The 19,806-nt window shown below is 40.9% G+C and overlaps 1 protein-coding gene across 1 annotated transcript in view; it reads right to left on the reverse strand.

The window, feature by feature from the left end:
• Positions 1-2,259: 2,259 nt before the first annotated feature.
• LOC114647289 (phenazine biosynthesis-like domain-containing protein 1) overlaps positions 2,260-19,806 on the reverse strand; it is a 32,484-nt gene continuing 14,937 nt past the window's right edge. Inside the window, exons 7-9 of the mRNA XM_028795963.2 lie at positions 15,786-15,961; positions 7,625-7,687; positions 2,260-2,458 (exon numbers count right to left, since the gene is read on the reverse strand). Coding sequence (XP_028651796.1) covers positions 2,346-2,458; positions 7,625-7,687; positions 15,786-15,961 — 352 coding nt within the window. The 3' untranslated portion in view covers positions 2,260-2,345. The remainder of the gene's footprint in view (positions 2,459-7,624; positions 7,688-15,785; positions 15,962-19,806) is intronic.

Below are 19,806 nucleotides of genomic sequence, written 5' to 3' on the forward strand. Positions count from 1 at the left end.
CGTTTCCTCATTAAATGAGAGCCAAACAGAAATGAGATGTGAAACGAACTAACAGATAACCAGCTTAACCTGGGGCTTCAAACTCCAACCAGTTTCTTAATGAGAAGCCAATGCTTGCTGTTAATTAAACCCGTTATTTAACTATTCATTCTGCCACAGCAGACATTTCCAAAACTAATGATTTTATGTTTTTTTCTAAGAACACTGTCAAAATGTTTTGATGACCTGAGAGATCATCCTTACTGAGACCTCCACCTTTCTCTATTTTCAGATTCTGTGTAATGGACACAGGTGAGCTGGTCATGTGGCCGCTTGTTTCGTGTCTCATTATTGTTTGGCCGCTAATTAAGGAAAAAGAAACAACTAAGGGGCCTGAGTCAAGCTAATTAAAAGAAATAAACAGCAGCAAAAACTGGTCACTAATTACTAAAAGGGTTAGAATGAAAACCTGCAGCCACTGCGGCCCTCCAGGCCTGGAGTTCGACACCCCAGGCATATAAGATGTGACGGCTACCTCCATCTATAACAGTGGTCTCAAACTCCAATCCTGGAGGGCCGCAGTGGCTGCACCTTTTCATTCTAACCCTTTTCTTTTTGCTGCTAATTAACTTCTTTTGAATTAATTGTAATTGACTTGTTCTTGAAGACTCAGACCCCTTAATTGTTTTTTCCTTAATTAATAGCTGAATAACGAGATACAAAATGAGCCAAAACATGACCAGCAAACTGTGTTCATCATACAATAGCTGAAAATAAAGAAAGGTGAAGGTCTCAGGAATGTTGGTCTGCTCAGGTCCAGAAAACATTTTACCAGTACTCTTAGAAAAGAGAAAATCAATTCAGAATTGTAAGCTATTGCACAATGAGAGCAGCAACAACCATGAAATTAAATAAAACGATTTAATTAACAAGAATCGGCTCCTAATTAAGCAGCAGGTTTGAGTCAAATTGGTTGAAGTTTGAGGCCCTGACTTAGTTGGTCTTCTGTCAGCTCACTCATTTCACATTTCTTTTCTGTTTGGGTGTCATTTAATGAAAGAAATGAAGCAAATCAGAGGAACGATGAAGAAATTCAGGGGAACAACTCTTAATAAACAAGTCCATTAAAATGAAAGGAAAAGGAGTTAATTAGCAGCAAAAATTGGTCACCAATTAAGAAAAGGGTTAGAATGAGAACCTGTAGCCACTGCGGCTCTCCAGGACTAGAGATTGAGACCACTGGTCTCTAACATCAGAGAATATAGAAAACTCTAAAAAAAAAAAACATAAATTGGGATGAATTAAACATTCCCGTACTTACTTGGTAGCACTGCAATCACCACCACCTACAGAGCCCTGTCAGAAAAGACGCTCGTCTGTAAATGAAATTGGCCGAAAGGGCGAATATAAGCTCATCTGGAGATGGAAAGACAAAGATCTGGTGTGAGGACTAAAGCAAGGTGGAAAGAATTCGAACCTGGGCTGACTGTGTAATGGGAAATGTTATGTTGTTTTCTTAGAAGTTGTTTGAACGGTTATCTCATAGCGAGTTATGATGAGTTCAGGTACTGTGGAGAACCTGCTTATGCCTCATATTTCAGACACTATTTTAAGCTGGACGGGTTTGATCAGACAAAGTAGAGAAAGCAGGAGGAGGACTGGAGAGGTTTGTGAATAGGCCGTGATGAAAAATGGAGCAGAGTATAATTCATCCACATCACTGCCATGGAAACTAAGCTGCATCATCCTGGCAGAATCAGCAACAGAAATGATTCACTCTGTTCCCAGTGTCTCAATGATGAATCATTCTTAATACTGGTGACTTCAAATAAGGAATCAGGTGTCTACTAGGCCTGTTCCTTTCATGGACACTGCTCTGTCCAAGTATTTATGCCTTTAAATATAAACCAATCCGAGCAGGTCTGACCTCATCTTACTGCCACCTACAACCAAGTCGTTGACAGCAGCAGCTCTCCGTTATTCAAGCTAGAAGTTTTTATGTGTCTTGGGGTGAGGGGTTGTAGTTTATTTTTATCATACAGTATGTATTTTATTTAATTTTTTTTGAAGCGTCTATAAAATTTTAATTTCCCTTTTGGATAAACAAAGTATTATGTATCGATCGAGTATACTGAGCAGATACTGGGACGGCATACTGTAGCTATTAGCTGAAAAAAATTAGCCAGACACACAGAATGGTTTCCTCACGTTTGCCAAGCTTCTTCTTAAATTATATAAATGATTTATTGGCAGTCATAATGAGAAAAAGACACAAAAGGCTTGAATGTTTTTTTATCTTTATTGTGGAAGAAAACAATGAATCCTCCAGAAAATGGTGAAAATCTTACACTTCCAATTTGCTGCACCTAAATAGTGAGCGTTCCCGACTGTACAATCACTGCATGGCCACCGATGTCTATACGTCCATTGTCTCTCATTGTGAGCTGCAGCTCCCCACCTCGTTTCGAGCACTGAAAAGCTGTGTTTGAAAAGGAAAACATTTGTTATTGTAATGTGAGTACTTTAGACTTCATGTCTCCCCTCTTGCTAAATGGTCTTGGTCACATTACAAGACAGAACTTCTGCTCCAAGATCCAAGTGTTATTGAGAACTTGTGATGCGGAGGGGTCCTGCTTAACTAACTGATCTCCTCACTTGACTTTGGAAGTGGAATCACTTTCTTCATGAAATGATAAAGTTCAGTTCTGGGTTCAAAGATGGCCAAAATGAAACATCCGTCTCAAGAAACATGTCAGTCTTTTGCAGAATGAAGGTCATTCTATGTGACAGATTGCCGAGAAACTGAAGATTTCATACAAAGGTATCTGTTACTATCTCGAGAGAAGAAGGTAAGTTGGATCTTGAGGGGGAAGGCCCAGATGGGCAACTGCTTAAAGAGAAGAACAGCATCAGAGTGTGTACTTTGAGAAACAAATGACTTGTAGGTTCTCTGTTGGCTTCTTCACTAAATACATACATATCTATGAGTGGCAAGGGGAGCCATGAAATTATGACATCATTCATTCTCAGACTTGACCTTGACTAGGACGCTAGGTAAATATTTCTCAAGTCCTACTCCAAGGTAGGAGAAATTCTTATCCTAGTCAGATTTTTAGTGAAATTTTAAGAGTAATTCTGAAACACTTAATAAATTCAGTACGGGTCCAAATCTCTGCTGTGGCTTAATATCCTGTCCATGAAAATCATAAAAAGGACACCAAACAGATTACACGAGGGTTGTTCAAAAAGTTTCCCCACTTTTTTAACTCTATTAAGAATTTCAAAAACAAATTACATCACTTTTCTATATCGTCACCTCCATTTGCAATTTTCCCAGTGCCATGCCAACTTTTTAATGCCCAATTACTACTCCTCCCGCCTTCACCGTTTCCAACGAAAATATAATAGTGTGGAAACTTTTTGAACATCCCTCGTATTATTAGTTTTATGTTTATTATTTCTATGTTGCTAATGGTTTGCTTTACATTTGACAGTCTGAGCAGTGTTTGGAGACAACCTAATTCATATGTTGCTTTACAAAGACAACTGAGTTGAACATTTTTTTTTGCCTAAAAAGGGCTCAGGTAGAGTGAATGATAAAAATAATCCCATTTTTTAAACTGATTTTATTTATTGTAAAGTGGTGTGGAGCCACAGCCTATCAAAGTAGCATCAGCCACCCCTGGACACTCCAACACATATTGACATTCAGTTATGGTAACCTGGGCCAATTCAGAGGTTCCAGTTATCCTAATGGGCATCTGTTTGGGATGTGGCAGAAATGCAGAGGAATACCACGTAGGCACTGTGCGGGTCCTTAGCCTTGTTGTCCTGCAGCACTAATTCATTTGCCACAATAGTAGCAGTTGCCTGCAAATGTGAAGTAGGTGGTCCTTTCAAAGATCTGCACCTCTTGCGTGTTTTCCTTATGCCATTGAATGCCTGCACAATACACTATGAGGACACTCCTCCTGGTTATCAAGTTCATGTGTTTCATTGTTAACAGGTACATAAACTGAAGCACACAGCCATGCGATCTCCATTGACAAACACTGGCATCACAATAAAGAGCTCAGTGACTTCAAATGTGGCACTGTCATAGGATGCCATCTTTTCCCCCAAGTCAGTATGTAAATGTTCGGCTCTGCTACATCTGCCCGGTCAACTTTAAGTGCCAGTACTGGGAAGGGGAAGTGCCAAAGAACAACAGCAACTCAGAAACGAAGTGGTAGACCACACAGACTAACTGAGTAGGGCCGCTGAGCGTGGAAGCACGTAGGCTGAACAAATCACCTGTCCCCTATTGCACTGTTTTTGAATCTTTTTTCAGTAGTGGCACACTTTCCGTAACCAAAATCATCCCAAGGCACACCACTCTCTTATTAACTGCAAACACATAGAGTTTATGCTCAACTGTCTGAAGGGTGAGACTACCAGAGAATCTGGTAAAAAGGCAGTTCAGAGATCAGCATTCGCAGACATGACACTGAGTAAGCACTTTATTGGCATCTCCAAGCTGCTTCACCCCTTTTGCCCACCCATCTCTGCCACAGAGGTAAGTCGTATGCCCACTACCCACCGGTCTAGTGAGACTCACTGACCACCAGACACCCAGACTGTAGCAGCCTGGAGCCACGTCTGAGGTGCTCTGCTGTAAGTGTTGTGTCTGCCACATAGCGATCATGGAGGTTTTTTTTATGCCAGCTTCTCCAGGTGGACCTTATCCTCCTCAGACAGGACTGGGCCACCTGCAGAGCTTGTCCCTCTCAGGTTCAGACCTAAGTGCGCTACACTGTTATTTCTATAGCAGACCACTGTGCCGCGGCAAACTGGCTGAAAAACACTGGTCTATTGAATCACTCAACAGGGTGACAAACTGCCTGTGGAAGCAACATCAGCACAAGATCTTCATAAAATGGGTTTCCATGGCTGAGCAGCTGCACACAAGCCGAAGATCACTATGCACAATACCAACTTTCAGCTGAAGTGGTGTAAAGCAGGCAGCCTTTGGGCTTTGGAGCACTGGACACGTGTTCTCTGGAGCGGTGAATCACAATTCACTACCTGGCAGTCTGATGGACAAATCTGGGTGTGGTGGACGGGGTAAGAACTTGATCTTCTGGACTATATAGTGCCCACTGTAAAGTTTGGTGGAGGAGGGCTAATGGTTGGGGGCAGTTTTTCAGGGTGTTTGGGCTCGACCCATTGGATCCTGGGAAGAGTACTGTTAGTGCTGCAGCATATGAAGAAATCTTAGACAATTGTGTGCTTCCAACCTTGTGGCAACAGTTTGTGAAGGCCTTTTTGTGTTCCATCATGACTGTGTACAAAGCCAAGTCCATAAAGACATGGAGGAACTTGAGTGGCCAGCACAGAAACTTGACCTTTACCCTACTGAGCTACTTTGGGCTGAACTGAAGCCAGGCCTTCTCATTCAAAATTGGCACCTGACCTCACAAATGTGGGTCTAAATACCCACAGACACAATCAAAAATCTTGTGCAAAGCCTTCCTAGAAGAGTGGAGGCTGTTATAGCTGCACAGGGGGAGGGCGCAGGAGGCTTGGGGGGGTATAGCAAAGTATATTCTTAAAGTTGATGATTTGCATATATTCAAAGAGAATCATGAGCATATATGAAAATTAGCATTATATCCTGGTTCATGTTAGTATAGTAAGGGTTATAGTTAGTCACTGACCATGAAGGAGTTAATTAAGAAAGGCCACAATATGAGTTTAGCATAAAAGAGCGGCCTGTCTGCCGTTTTAGTTGCTTTTTACTTGCATCCTTTCATTCCTAACACATTACCATATCAGTCCATATCAGTAGAGATAGCCAGCAGGATCTTTTTCCCATTGAGATCTGATGTGTTTTCAAAGTGTTAAAGTGTTCCTTTATTTTTTTGAGCAGTTATATATTATTTTAATATTATATATATTACCAGTAATGGTGCACTGCACGTGAATACACTTGACTTGAGCATTCCTAGCTTTCCTACTCTTTGTACGTTTACCATTCGTTTGCTCAGAGGTTGATGCGCTTGCTGCTTCCTGAGCAGCTCTTCTTTTCTCCACCCTAGCGGCCCGCTTCTTCTATTCTTTCTTCGGCATCTTTTCACGTTAAAACTGATTGTCAGTGTTTGTGTTGCAATTACTTAATACGTTTTCCGTAATTTTTCACTTAAGCTGGCACTTAAGTCCTCAATCTGCCTCAAGAATGATTTAAGATATGGAGAGATAGGGGAAGTGACAGCGAAGGTGGTAGGGATGAGAACGGCGCTCGTACGCATGCACCGCTGGCCGCCCTGCTGGCTGATGCCGAGAGATGATTCTACAATAAGATAAAATAAAAATTAAATGAGGAATAACCTTGGAGGTTAATCATCACCCAATAAGCAGATAGTAGACGTCATGTAGTATATGTGTACCAAATTTCAGGTCAATAGGTCAAATGGTTTGCGAGCTACAGGTGATTCAAAATCCTGGACAGACAAATGGACAGCCCCGGTAGTGTATTATATAAGAAGAAGATATATATGTTATATAGTTTATTGTCAAACAATGCAAAGAGTACGCAACATGTGTTTCGCCCTTATTTGGGCTCATGAGGCGTACACACTCCACTGCATTCCCTCGGGGTGATCGAACCTCGGACGTCAGCGGCGAAGCCCCTTTACGCTGTGCCAGGGTGTGTGGTTCATTTATTTGACCAACCACATGCGTTACCTGGTAGGTAACCACCCATACAATCAGATCGTGTTTCAGACTACGAATGCTATGAATGTAATTACTCGGATCTCCAGGCTGTCAAATAAAGGGCCTGTGCTTTTATTTCAAGTAGTCGAGAGGCCCCACACTGAGCTGTCTGCCGCTTAGCCCTTTTCAGTAAAGCTGCGTGCTGCCGCCTAACTGGCATGGCTGCCTATTATGTCAGCCTTAACAGACGCTAGTGCAACAAGTAAACATTAACTGAGTTATTAATTAAGCAGTCAAGCTTTCACAAGTGGGTTCTACTGAGTCCAAAGTAATGGTGACAACTAATTAACTAAAGGCCCTCAATCTTTAACAGCTCAGGTTTAGGGAGGTGTGATTAGGTGATGCTCACCTCCAGGAAGCAAAAACATCCGTTGAGCCAAAGGGTTTTTAATGAAGAAACAGATAGTGAAGGATAAATTGTTGTGAGAAAGTTTATGATGACAGATGATTGTTTTGAGAAAAGGTGCTGAATGAGGTCATTATTGTTAGAAACTCTGCAAAGCAGATGATGGGAAATTGTGTGGAGAAGGGATATTTTGTGATAAGAATTGTAATAAATCTGAAGCTCACAGAATGTTCGGGGTTCAAATCATTTGAACTGGTCCCATGTGTGCATCACGTAATAAAGCTTCTGATTCTGCTGCCTGTCCTGAAACTCCGAGTGCCTTCTTTGGGGCTGAGGGTTCCTGTGCCTGATCTGCTTCAACAGGGCCAACTTCATCTGCTTTTGGAGTAGGATGACCAACAAGTTCATATACTGTAGGTGTGATGGGCAGGCATCCACAAATTTTGGGCCATGTAGTGCAAGTGGCTGCCCCGCTGCTGACTTACCACGTCATTTAGTGAACGTGTTAAGTAAAGGTGGACTTGGCCTTTTTTGGACTTTACCTACCGAGCATTTGCTTCTTCCTCAGCTGCTCAGACCAGTAGCTTCCCAACACTGCATGTGCTGACCCTGAAAGAAAAAACAAAACTGGCATCCATGGTTTTGTTAAAAAGCTGGGCAATCATAACTTAATGAAAACAGTGGGCCAAACCATAATTGGTACATCCCAGTTAACTGTAAAGTGAATAAAATTATGTATAACTCAAGAAATACTGAAACTCACAGTAATGTAAAATATTTAGCAACTTTGGGTGTGTCATAAAAAAATATGAAATAATTTGCCATTCATGTCTAAGGCAAAATGTGTTAAACAGCATTTGAATCCCATTGCATAAGGCCTCTGCTCATTCTCACTTCTAATTATATAATGTTTTTATTTTATTCAACTCAATGAGGGATCAAACATTTGGAGCCTTTCCTAATAAGAGAAACACTGGAAAGCTCTTTTCTCAACCTGAACTCTAATGCCCGTGTTACCATATTGATATGTAACTGACTTGAAGTCTCGAGCTCTGGAATTGTGTGCCCCCACAGAGGCAGACCTTCACTTTGGGGAACAAGTGATAATAACATGGAGCCCGGTGTAGAGAACAGGGTGGACTGGTATTTCTTCAAATCTGCAGTTTTAAAGAGCAGCCTTTGCCACCCCTGCAATGTGAGCGGAAATGCTGACTTGAAGAGGGATGGTCGGCAGATTTCAACACTTGTTTTCTCAGATTGACTGCTGCAAATGCCAAAAGTAGTCGGTGTAATATTGTAGACCTTTTGAGGCATGTAATGCATATAAACTACACCGTTAGTGTCATAAAAACTGTTTGTGTTTTTGCCAGTTCTGGTTTAGTCCCTGAATTTCTTTTGGTGTTGGCGAATCCCCTTACTTCCATTGTTTGGTTGCTGGGTCATGCAGCAAATTCAGAAAGCATTCGGACCCCTTCAATTTCTGCAGGTTTGATTGGGTTATAAATTTCATTGTAAATGGATAAATGTTCTATTTTTGTACATCAATCTACACTCAGAAACCCATATTGACAAAGTGAAAACATCTTCTGAAAGGTTTACAAATTTATTAAAAATCAAAAACCGAAATCCCTCACTCTTGTACGTATTCACATCCTTAATTCATCACTTTGTAGAAGCCCCTTTCGCAGCAATTCCAGCCTCAGGTCTTCTTGGGTAAGTCTCTACAAACTCTGCACACCTGGATTTGGGCAGTTTATCCCGTTCTTCCTGGCAAATCCTCTCACACTCTGTTAGATTGGATGGGAAGCGTCTGTAAACTTCCATCTTCAGGTCTCTTCACAGATGTTCTGTAGGTTCTAAGTCTAGCCTTTGGCTGGGCCTCTCAAGGACACTCCAGCGTTGTCTTGGCTGTCTGGTTCTAGTCATTGAGGTGCTGAAAGGTGAACTGTCCTCACAGGCTGAGGTCCAGGGACCTCTCTGGATTTAGCTGCATCCATCCTTCCCTCAGTTCTGACCAGTCTCCCTGTCCTTGCTGATGAGAAAAGACTAGAGATGGAAGGTGATGATCAGTGCCTGGTCTTTGCCAGACATACAGTAGTGCTTTGAGGCCTGCCCAGAGAGTTTAGTTTTCGACTCATCAGACCAGATAATCGTTTTCCTCCGCTCTCTGAGTCCAAAAAGGCTGTCATGGCAGAAGATCAAACAGATGGTTACTAGGATGAAATGGGTCTTTAAATGCCCACTTCAAGCAGCATGACCTATAAAAGTCATCAATTGCTGGCAGCTATGCACCGATGACCTTCCATGCCGTTTCATGTAGCCCACTGACAAGCTCCCTGTTCAGCTTTGGTACAACCACCATGCCAAGCTGTGATCCAGCAGGTAATCAGCTTTCTGTAGGACACCAGTACAAGTTGGCCAGCACCTTCTGGTGCTCGTGTGAATGACAGCTTTCAGTTTTTGATGTTTAATACATTTGCAAACCTTTCTGAAAACATGCCTTCACTTTGTCATTATTATTAAGTATGGATTGATGGGCAAAAACAGGAAAGGTATCCATTTCAAATGAAATGTATAACATTATAAGATGTGTATAAAATGAGGGGGTCTGAATGCTTTCTGAATCCACTGTAAATACATAAAGCTACGAAGGCTCCTTAAATTTCTCAGTCTGAAATCATTAGTTTAATTAGGGACATTCTGGCAACCCAATGTGCAGAGTCCTTGCTCGTGTTTATTTGTGAAGAAAGTATTCAGCTACTAACCCATAACTCTCACATTATCACTCTGAGATTCTCCTCTTGAATTTACTCCACAGTGTTAATGTTTTCTCCCGTCATATGTATCGAAGGCCACCCAAACCTTGGGTCGTGTCCAAGAGCTGCCCTGCTATGACTGAATTCTGCGTCCTTGACTGTGGCCTATGAAGGCCCTGGAGCAAGTTGGTTAGAGCAAGACAGAGATGTTGGGAGCATACACTAGTGATATGCAAAATGACTCTTTTTAGGGATTCGATTTGTTTCGTTCAGTTTACCAAAATGATTCAAATCTTTGAATTACTGATTCGTTCACTTCAAAAACAATAAGAAGCTATATTTTAGTTTAAAATCTAGAATAGTATCATAACTGTGTAACAACTTTAACCACCAAACAACACAATGTAAAAACAAGCAACAAAATAAGTAATTCACATCTAATCTATATACAGTAATCCCTCCTCCATCGCGGGGGTTGTGTTCCAGAACCCCCGCGAAAGGTGAAAATCCGCGAAGTAGAAACCATATGTTTACAGTAATCCCTCGCTATATCGCGCTTCGCCTTTCGCGGCTTCACTCCATCGCGGATTTTATATGTAAGCATATTTAAATATATATCGCAGATTTTTTGCTGGTTCGCGGATTTCTGCGGACAATGGGTCTTTTAATTTCTGGTACATGCTTCCACAGTTGGTTTGCCCAGTTGATTTCATACAAGGGACGCTATTGGCAGATGGCTGAGAAGCTACCCAACTTACTTTTCTCTGTCTATCTTGCGCTGACTTTCTCTGATCCTGACGTAGGGGGATTGAGCAGGGGGGCTGTTCGCACACCTAGACGATACGGAAGCTCGTCTAAAAATGCTGAAAGATTATCTTCACGTTGCTACCTTCTGTGCAGCTGCACGTATTGATTTTTGCTTGAAAAACAAACTCTGTCTCTCTCTCTCTTTGTCTGCTCCTGACGGAGGGGGTGTGAGCTGCCGCCTTCAACAGCTTTGTGCTGCGGTGCTTCGCATACTTAAAAGCCAAACAGACCTATTGATTTGTTTGCTTTTCTCTATCTCTATGACATGATCTGCTCCTGACACGCACTCCTTTGAAAAGGAAGATATGTTTGCATTCTTTTAATTGTGAGACGGAACTGTCATCTCTGTCTTGTCATGGAGCACAGTTTAAACTTTTGAAAAAGAGACAAATGTTTGTTTGCAGTGTTTGAATAACGTTCCTGTCTCTCTACAACCTCCTGTGTTTCTGCGCAAATCTGTGACCCAAGCATGACAATATAAAAATAACCATATAAACATATGGTTTCTACTTCGCGGATTTTCTTATTTCGCGGGTGGCTCTGGAACGCATCCCCCGCGATGGAGGAGGGATTACTGTATATGGTTATTTTTATATTGTCATGCTTGGGTCTCAGATTTGCACAGAAACACAGGAGGTTGTAGAGAGACAGGAACTTTATTCAAACACTGCAAACAAACATTTGTCTCTTTTTCAAAAGTTTAAACTGTGCTTCATGACAAGACAGAGATGACAGTTCCGTCTCACAATTAAAAGAATGCAAACATATCTTCCTCTTCAAAGGAGTGCGCGTCAGGAGCACAGAATGTCAGAAAGAGAGAGAAAAGCAAACAAATCAATAGGGCTGTTTGGCTTTTAAGTATGCGAAGCACCGCCGATACAAAGCTGTTGAAGGCGGCAGCTCACACCCCCTCCGTCAGGAGCAGGGAGAGAGAGAGAGAGAGACAGAGAAAAACAAACAAAAATCAATACGTGCCCTTCGAGCTTTTAAGTATGCGAAGCACCGTGCAGCATGTCCCTTCACAAAGCAGCTGCACAGAAGGGAGCAACGTGAAGATAATCTTTCAGCATTTTTAGACGAGCGTCCGTATCGTCTAGGTGTGCGAACAGCCCCCCTGCTCAATCCCCCTACATCAGGATCAGAGAATGTCAGCGCAAGAGAGAGAGAAAAGTAAGTTGGGTAGCTTCTCAGCCATCTGCCAGTAGCGTCCCTTGTATGAAATCAACTGGGCAAACCAACTGAGGAAGCATGTACCAGAAATTAAAAGACCCATTGTCCGCAGAAATCCACGAACCAGCAAAAAATCCGTGATATATATTTAAATATGCTTACATATAAAATCCGTGATAGAGTGAAGCCGCGAAAGGCGAAGCGCGATATAGCGAGGGATTACTGTATATATAAAATCCTAAGCCTAAAAGTGCAACGATTTTATGTGACATTTTTATATCACGTTTTTTTGTGATGCTTTAAATAGGGCTTATTTTAAAACCTACATACAGTGGAACCTCGGTTCACGAACATCTCGGTACACGTACAAAATCGGTTTACGACCAAAAAGTTCGCCAAACTTTTGCCTCGGTTCACGACCACACACTCGGTATACGAACAAGCCAGTTTCCCTTTCAGTCTCTCCCTGTGCATTTCCTGTGCAGCGAGCAAGAGAGAGAGTGAGAGTGAGAGAGAGAGAGAGAGAGAGAGAGCGTGCGACACACACACACACACACACAGGTGCGCGAGAGAGACAGGGCTGTATGCATAAGGTAGGAAGGCAGTTAAAGAATGCACTGGGCTTGATTTTGTTTTCACTTCTGTTTACAGCGATCGGTTCATAGCGTGCATTGTTGCAATGTTACTTTTCTTGGTGGTTTATTAAATTACGGATTTTTTCAAATGTTCATTTTTTCCCTGTGCTTAAAACTCATTAAAAAAAAAAGTGTTTTTAGCCAGCGGTTGGTAGCGCTATAGCGCAAACTATTGCAGTGTTAGTTTTCCCTGTTGTTCAAGGTTTTCTCAGTGTTTGTTATTTAATGTTTTTACATTTAGTTTACTATTACGCTGTGCATTCTATGGTTTAATTAACTATATTTGTGCCTAAAAACTTAAAAAAAATATACATTTACATACAGTTCGTATGGTCTGGAACGGATTAACTGTATTTACATACAATCCTATGGGGGAAATTGTTTCGGTTCACGACCAAATCGGTTTACGACCAGAGTTTTGGAACGAATTATGGTCGTGAACCAGGTTCCACTCTATATATGTTTGGTATCATTCTTTTCAGAATTTATTGAACTTGATGTGATGTTGTTAGATTTTCCAATTCCTATTCTGTTTTTAAATTAAAAAATAAAAAAATATCAAGAACTCACGTCCTGCGAGACGAGACTGTGCCAAGAGATTTAACCACGCCCGGGGCAGGAAATAAAAGACAAAGAGTAGGACAGCTGCTGTACAAGCTTTTAAATGTTTGAAGTGCCATGTGAGATGCAAGCCAGCAGCTGATCGAGCAAAGAGGAGGTAAAGAGGGGGTTTCGGAGGAGCGACCGCATCTTCTTGGTGTGCGTTCAGCCCCCCTCTTCACAATGCGAGCGGCAGAGATGCGAAGTAGCTGGCATGTAGTGCAGGCCGGGGGTGTTGGCGAGCGAAGCCAGCAAAGGGCGAACCCCCTATTAATAATATAATAATAATAATAATAGTCTTTATTGAATTTTACAATAAAGACAATTGTACAAATAGAACCTTAGAATATTGCACACATCACGATAAAACTGTTAGAACACTGAAATATGACTAAATAAGATTATTTTCAGTTTTGGATGAATCTCCCGCAATTTCCTTCTTTTATATCCCGTCCTTTCTGATGCAGTCTCCCATACATATATCATCAATAAACTGAAGTGCAATTCACTGTACTACAGCAGGCATTATGTTTACAAAAGAAAAAGTTTGCATATATTGAAAGAATATAAGCAATCATAAGTGTGCCTTTCTCAGTTATTGCTGTCTAGTTGTCTACAGAACAGAAACAGGAATTCACAACTGGGCATCAACATTCAACAATTTCAATAAATTGCTCTTGTTGATGCCTTTCTGAGGTGAATCCATACTCTACCCTCCCCTAATTCTGCCGGCTGTAGTGAGGACAGTCTTCCTGCCTTTGAAATGGTGCGGCAGAGGAAGATGAATAGGGTAGTCAGATACGTGAAACGCAGAGCCACTCTCCTTTTAAAATGGCAGAATCTGTCAACAATGGGTTGCTTTTAGCTTTTTTATTTTCTTAAAGCAACATGGATACTCTGTTTTTAACACATGTTGCCTTTCATGTGCGCCTGAGGATCACCTTCAGGGTTCAGTAGAGGTAAGCGATACCACCCCAGACCGAGAGGAGCCATTGTCGCTAACTCTCCTTTCTCTTGTCCACCTGTGGTAACGAGAAGAACCCCAGCAGCTGATTCTGCTTGTAGAGAACGGAAAAGGCCCCGACCAGATTTTAAATGGGGTCGCCCGGCTGGCTCCTCAGTGTTTGTTGTGGGCTTTATGTCTCTTCCTGGCTGTCACTGTGTGTAACCTCAAAACGCAAACCAATACTCTTAAAATTTTTGGCTTGAAAAAATGGACATATTCAGTAAGCTTTAAGGTTTTTCTTTATAATGGGACCCTGGTATTTGTTAGCTCCTTTGTAAAACACAAAGTTATTTTGTACAAATTATAAATTTTACTTTACAACACAATTTAATGTGGTAGACTAATATTTACCATGATTAGGAAGAAATAACTTTGGCTTGAAATATAACAAACTTATTTTTTACAGGAACTGTTTATTACCGTATATTTCAAAGCTTGGTGTTTCCTGTATTTATTTTTTATTCTGTTTAATGTTGATACCATTTTGTATCCAGAGTCCCATAGTTGTCAGGTGGATGAATTATTTATCAGTTTGAAGAAAAGTAATAATCCATTTGGAAAAATTATGAATTTGTTCGAACAGATTATTATTATTTTTCGTTCTTGCAGTCCAGTTCTTATTCATTTTTTTTCTGGCATACAGTTCGGTGAACCAGATGAGGAGATAGTTGTAAGACCATCGCAGTTGAAACAATTCTTTTGATGAGTCCTGAAATGAGTGTCAAATGCAGGAGAAGTTACGAGAATAGATTTATGGAATTTTCTCCAAGAATGTGGTATTCTGAGATCAACCTTAAAGCTGTGTTTTAATAAACTGTAAGACACCTGCAATGTCATCAAAGTGTTTATGGCGAAACAATCTGTTGTCCTCTAATAGACATTTAAGACTTGACAACGATATAATAATCCAGTGTCTGGCAGCCAAAACCTTAAGTATATCCAAATATTTGAGTGCAAGATAAAAATAAAACTGTATTAAATCCAAGGGGTCCATTGTCAAATCTAGTCGATGATAGCACTGAACAGCGTAGGACAGACTGGAACTATTGGTTGGCTATTCTTCTGGTTCTGGTTCACTAAACTGCATACCAGGAAAACATAAATAGTTACTGAAATAAGATACAGGGAAAAAAATTATAATTATCCATTTGAACAAACTACGTAATTCATTTTGAATTTCCCAGGCTCCATAGTATTCAGTATTGTTGATTGGTTTCTTTTTTTTTAGCTTTTTTGTTGCTCCATCCCAACTTTTTTGTGTTGCTGGCATCAAATTCAAAATGAGCGTTTATTTTTCATAAAACAATCAAATTTCTCAGTTTCAACAAGTGTTTTGTTGCCTTTGTTCTGTTTTCAGTTAAATATGGGTTTAAATGATTAACAATCTGTGTTCATTTACATTTTACACAGTGTCCCAACTTTTTTATAAACGGGGTTGTAGACATTGCCATGCAAGTTAATCCACTGAAACCAAAAGAAGATATGAAGTCATCATTATTATCTTCAGTCTAAACCCCACACTTTGCCTGAAAGACTTGGCTTTTTCATTTTGAGAACGCACTGAAATTATTGCTATTCATGTCTTAAACACTTGAACTAGAAACCAAACTTGAGGTCTGATGGGTTTGTGTTTTACACTTTTTTATTTTTTTAATTTTTTATTTGTGTCAAAGATGTCTCTTAACAGCTTAACCGCAGCCCTTCCAAGATGGCGACACAGATAAAAGCCTCACCTGTTACTGGATCCTCTGAAATGCCATTCCATGGGGCAAAGTATCTGGAGTAAAAGTCGTGGCCACCAGGGTGAGATGGATTTCCTTTTAATGTGATGATCAGTCCCTTCACTTTGCCTGTGTTTTCACTCTTCATCAGAGAAAGTGGGTCAGGGCTTAAACTCTCCAAGGTGGCCCTAAAAAACAAATCAGAACACCATAAGAGCAGGGAAATGAATGTCTACACCTTACTTGACGTTGGGTCTTTACTGAAAAGTTTGAAGATTAGTATTGTTACTTATGACTATAGCACATTTATCAGTTTTAAAAGATAAATAATCTGTTTTTTATAATAAAAGGACAAGTGTCTGTGTGTCTGTCCGGTTGCTAGAGTTAGAAAAATTAAAAATAGGCAGAAGAAGGGTTAAAAAATCAAAAATTGTACTAATAAGGCCAGATAAAGGTCTAAAAATAAGAAAACTGGCCCTATTAGTCTCTTCTGTTGTCCGATGTTGCATCCCAGCAACAGCAGTGTTGTTGCGACTTTCTTGCACCCGCTCAGGCCACGTGACCGAGGTTTATAGCTGTAAGGCTGATAACTTTGCATGCTGGGCAATGGATGAGTGAAAATTACAATAAAGCGATGCACACGTCATTAAAGCAAAGTCCAAAAACAACTAGGCTATAGTTGCTAAATCAGGCCAATGTGAAAGCGACCACTGCCATATTTTCTCAGCAAAACAGTTAGATAATAAGAGTGGTCAGTTTAAAGAGCAACACCGAGAGGAAGCAGCAAAAATGGGCATCTCTATCCAAGAAGGGAAAAGCCACCCTGAGGGAAAGATACTGGGTGTATATTATTATACCAGACTAAATGGAAAACAATGGAGGCGTACGTTGATTACTAAGACAAATAGCACAGGTAGTTCCATCTTAGTTCCAGCTTTAATTTTTTTTTTCTTAAATCATAGATTTTCTAAGGGTTACCCTTTGAGTCTGGGGACAGGACTGAAAACACAGTCTTGTCATTTCCAGTACAGGGCCCTCAAGGACACCTGATAATTTAATCTAAGGTGAGAAATAAAAGGACTTTCTAACCATAACATTTGTCTTTCCCGGAGAGCGCCATTGATTGTAGTCTTATTAGACGTATATAAACGAAAGACCTGTCTGTGTGTGTGTGTGTGTGTGTTTATGGAGCAGTCCACTCTGCTCATGCTCAACAACAGCCACTAGATGGCGCACGCATGCATTTTTAAATTTTTCACTACTTGCTACAAACGACCTGTGTGCAGCAAATGCTACCACGCAACAACGACGTTGTGCTAATGACACAGACAAAGAGACACAACATTGAAACGAAGCAATCGCCGCGGCACAACAACGTGCAAGTGAAACACCTCAGTAACAGTTGGCAAGCCTTGAAGTTTTCACTAAAAACATTGTCTCGAGAAAATACCTCCAGATAGACAAAGATTAACAGGACTCATGTGCAGAGTTGGGTGGAGTAGTCAAAAATTGTACTCAAGTAAGAGTAGCATTACTTCAAAATAATATTACTCAAGTAGAAGTAAAAAGTAGTCATCCAAAAAATTACTCAAGTAAGAGTAAAAAAGTATTTGGTGAACAGACTACTCAAGTACTGAGTAACTGTTTGATCATAATAAATGATTTATTTTTTAGAAATGTTGTAATAAGACAGACAAAAATATAAAATCGGCAAATCCTGCTATTCCCAAATAATAAAATAAAAAATTAGTACAAATAAATAACATCTTTACAAAATAAAGATGCACAAATAACACAAAGTTCCAAATCTCAGTTTTTCACAACAAAGCTTTTGAAGCGAATACCTACAGTAGGTAACGTGTGTGTTTGAACAGTGCAGACTACTTACAGTGACGAGATCTACTGACTGTACACTGACAGTACAATACTGCATATTCACTTGCCCTCCAAATAGCACAGCTGATAGAAAATAACATTAGAACAAGGCAGGTTGTGCACCTACAACAAGTCTCACTTTACGTTGACTGTCTGTGTCTGTGCCTGTTTGGTTAAACCTGCTTGTTCTTCACTCAGCGACGTGATGGTTAAGTCTCAGCAGGAGTTGGCTCTCATTTTTCATGTATTCTTTCTTTCCCTGTCCGCTCTCTGTGAGGAGTTTGTGCCGCTGTGCCGCCATAGTTTGTGTGTGGTCATGTGACTGCATGACTATGTCTGATTGGTGAAACGGAGTCTTGCGATTATTGTTGCTACGTCTGATTTGTGAAACAGTCATGCAGTAGATCCACTGGCAGCTTCTCTCTGGCAAAAATATTGCGTATATAATGGAAAAAAAGTAACGATTCGAGTGTTGCCCAATGTAGTGGAGTAAGAGTAGCATTTCTTCTTCACAAATGTACTCAAGTAAAAGTAAAAAGTATGGTGCAGTAAAACTACTCTTAGAAGTACAATTATTTTAAAAAGTTACTCAAGTAAATGTAACGGAGTAAATGTAACTCGTTACTACCCACCTCTGCTCACGTGTCAGCGAAATGGCTAAGATATGGCATTGTCAGTGTTTTTTTTACAAAAGCCAATAGGGCAACAAGCACTGGTGGGTCCACGTCCTCTGCCCTGGGTAATTCTTAACAGTTAACTGACGCCTCTCCAATTTCACAAATATAGTAAAACTGCTAGGGCGTCTTCAGGTTGTTTTTTGTCCCAAAGACCACACGCAGCTAGTTTAATATATTTCAGATCATTTTAGTTTGTGAGAGTTGTGTGTAATGTACAGTTTTAAGGTGTAGTAACACACAATTCTGACAGACTAAAGAAGAGTTGGTTATGAATGGCTGACTTTCATTCCTCATCTCAGATATTAATTGAGATGTTGCTTTACCCTCATAGCCTCAGATCATCTGGTCATAAGCACCATGAAACTACCTGATTGAATCTAAAAATACCACTGGCACCTTCATCATTACAAGTATGAATGGCGACACAGAAGGACCGGCATCCGGAATGGGTAGGAGAATGTTGTTGGCTGGGAGGCCATAATGGACAGACAGTGTAATGGAAGAAGCAACCCAGCCAGGAAGGCTAATGATTCCTTACAAAGTTGGGACAGTTGGGGTGTAGTGGATGTACTGGAACAGTTTATCCTCCAACATGGGAGGTGGCAGTGCTTCTCTGGTTGGCTTCCAGTTTGGACACCCATAGGGTATCATGGGACCTGAAGTTTCAAAGAGAAACCCTGTCAGTGTTGTGCGCTGCCAAAAGAAGCTCTCTCAATTTTAGGGAGCCACCAGGGGGAGTGGCAGGGAATTGTTATGCCTTCTTTGAAACATTTTCAGCTGACTAGGAAGTGTTTCCAGTGTGCAGTGTTGTGGCGCCAGAAGTACTCCTGGGTCTGACATAAAAGAAGTCAAGTTTCCTGCATGAGTGGTCAGAGTTGTGAGGAGAGTGGATGAGACTACATGGGAGGAGTTGAAGGAGACAAGTGAACATATTATATTATACTGTTGTGGAAAACAATTTGGAGGTTTGTGAAGGTCCTGTAAATAAAAATATCTTCTGTTTCAACCCAAGATGGTGCCATGTAGTTGTGTCCGGGGGTTTAGGAGCTCAGTGGCATCCCCCGCTGGTCACAGACCACTAGTAATTATACATTTTTGAAAGAGCATATAGTGGTTTTAGCTACACCACAATAATTAAGAAAATGAAAAACCTATGAGAAATGTCTTCCTTTAGCAAAATAAAATATAAACAAAATCAAACTGAATTCATGACAGTAGATGCCTAATTTGTCTATCCATCCATCCATCCATCCATTATCCAACCCGCTATATCCTAACTACAGGGTCATGGGGGTCTGCTGGAGCCAATCCCAGCCAACACAGGGTGCAAGGCAGGAAACAAACCCCAGGCAGGGCGCCAGCCCACCACAGGGCACACACACACACACACACACACACACACGCACACACACACACACACACGCACACACACACACACACGGGACAATTTAGAACTGCCAATGCACCTAACCTGCAATTTC

Source organism: Erpetoichthys calabaricus, chromosome 2 (genome assembly GCF_900747795.2).
Source record: "Erpetoichthys calabaricus chromosome 2, fErpCal1.3, whole genome shotgun sequence".
NCBI lineage: Eukaryota > Metazoa > Chordata > Cladistia > Polypteriformes > Polypteridae > Erpetoichthys > Erpetoichthys calabaricus.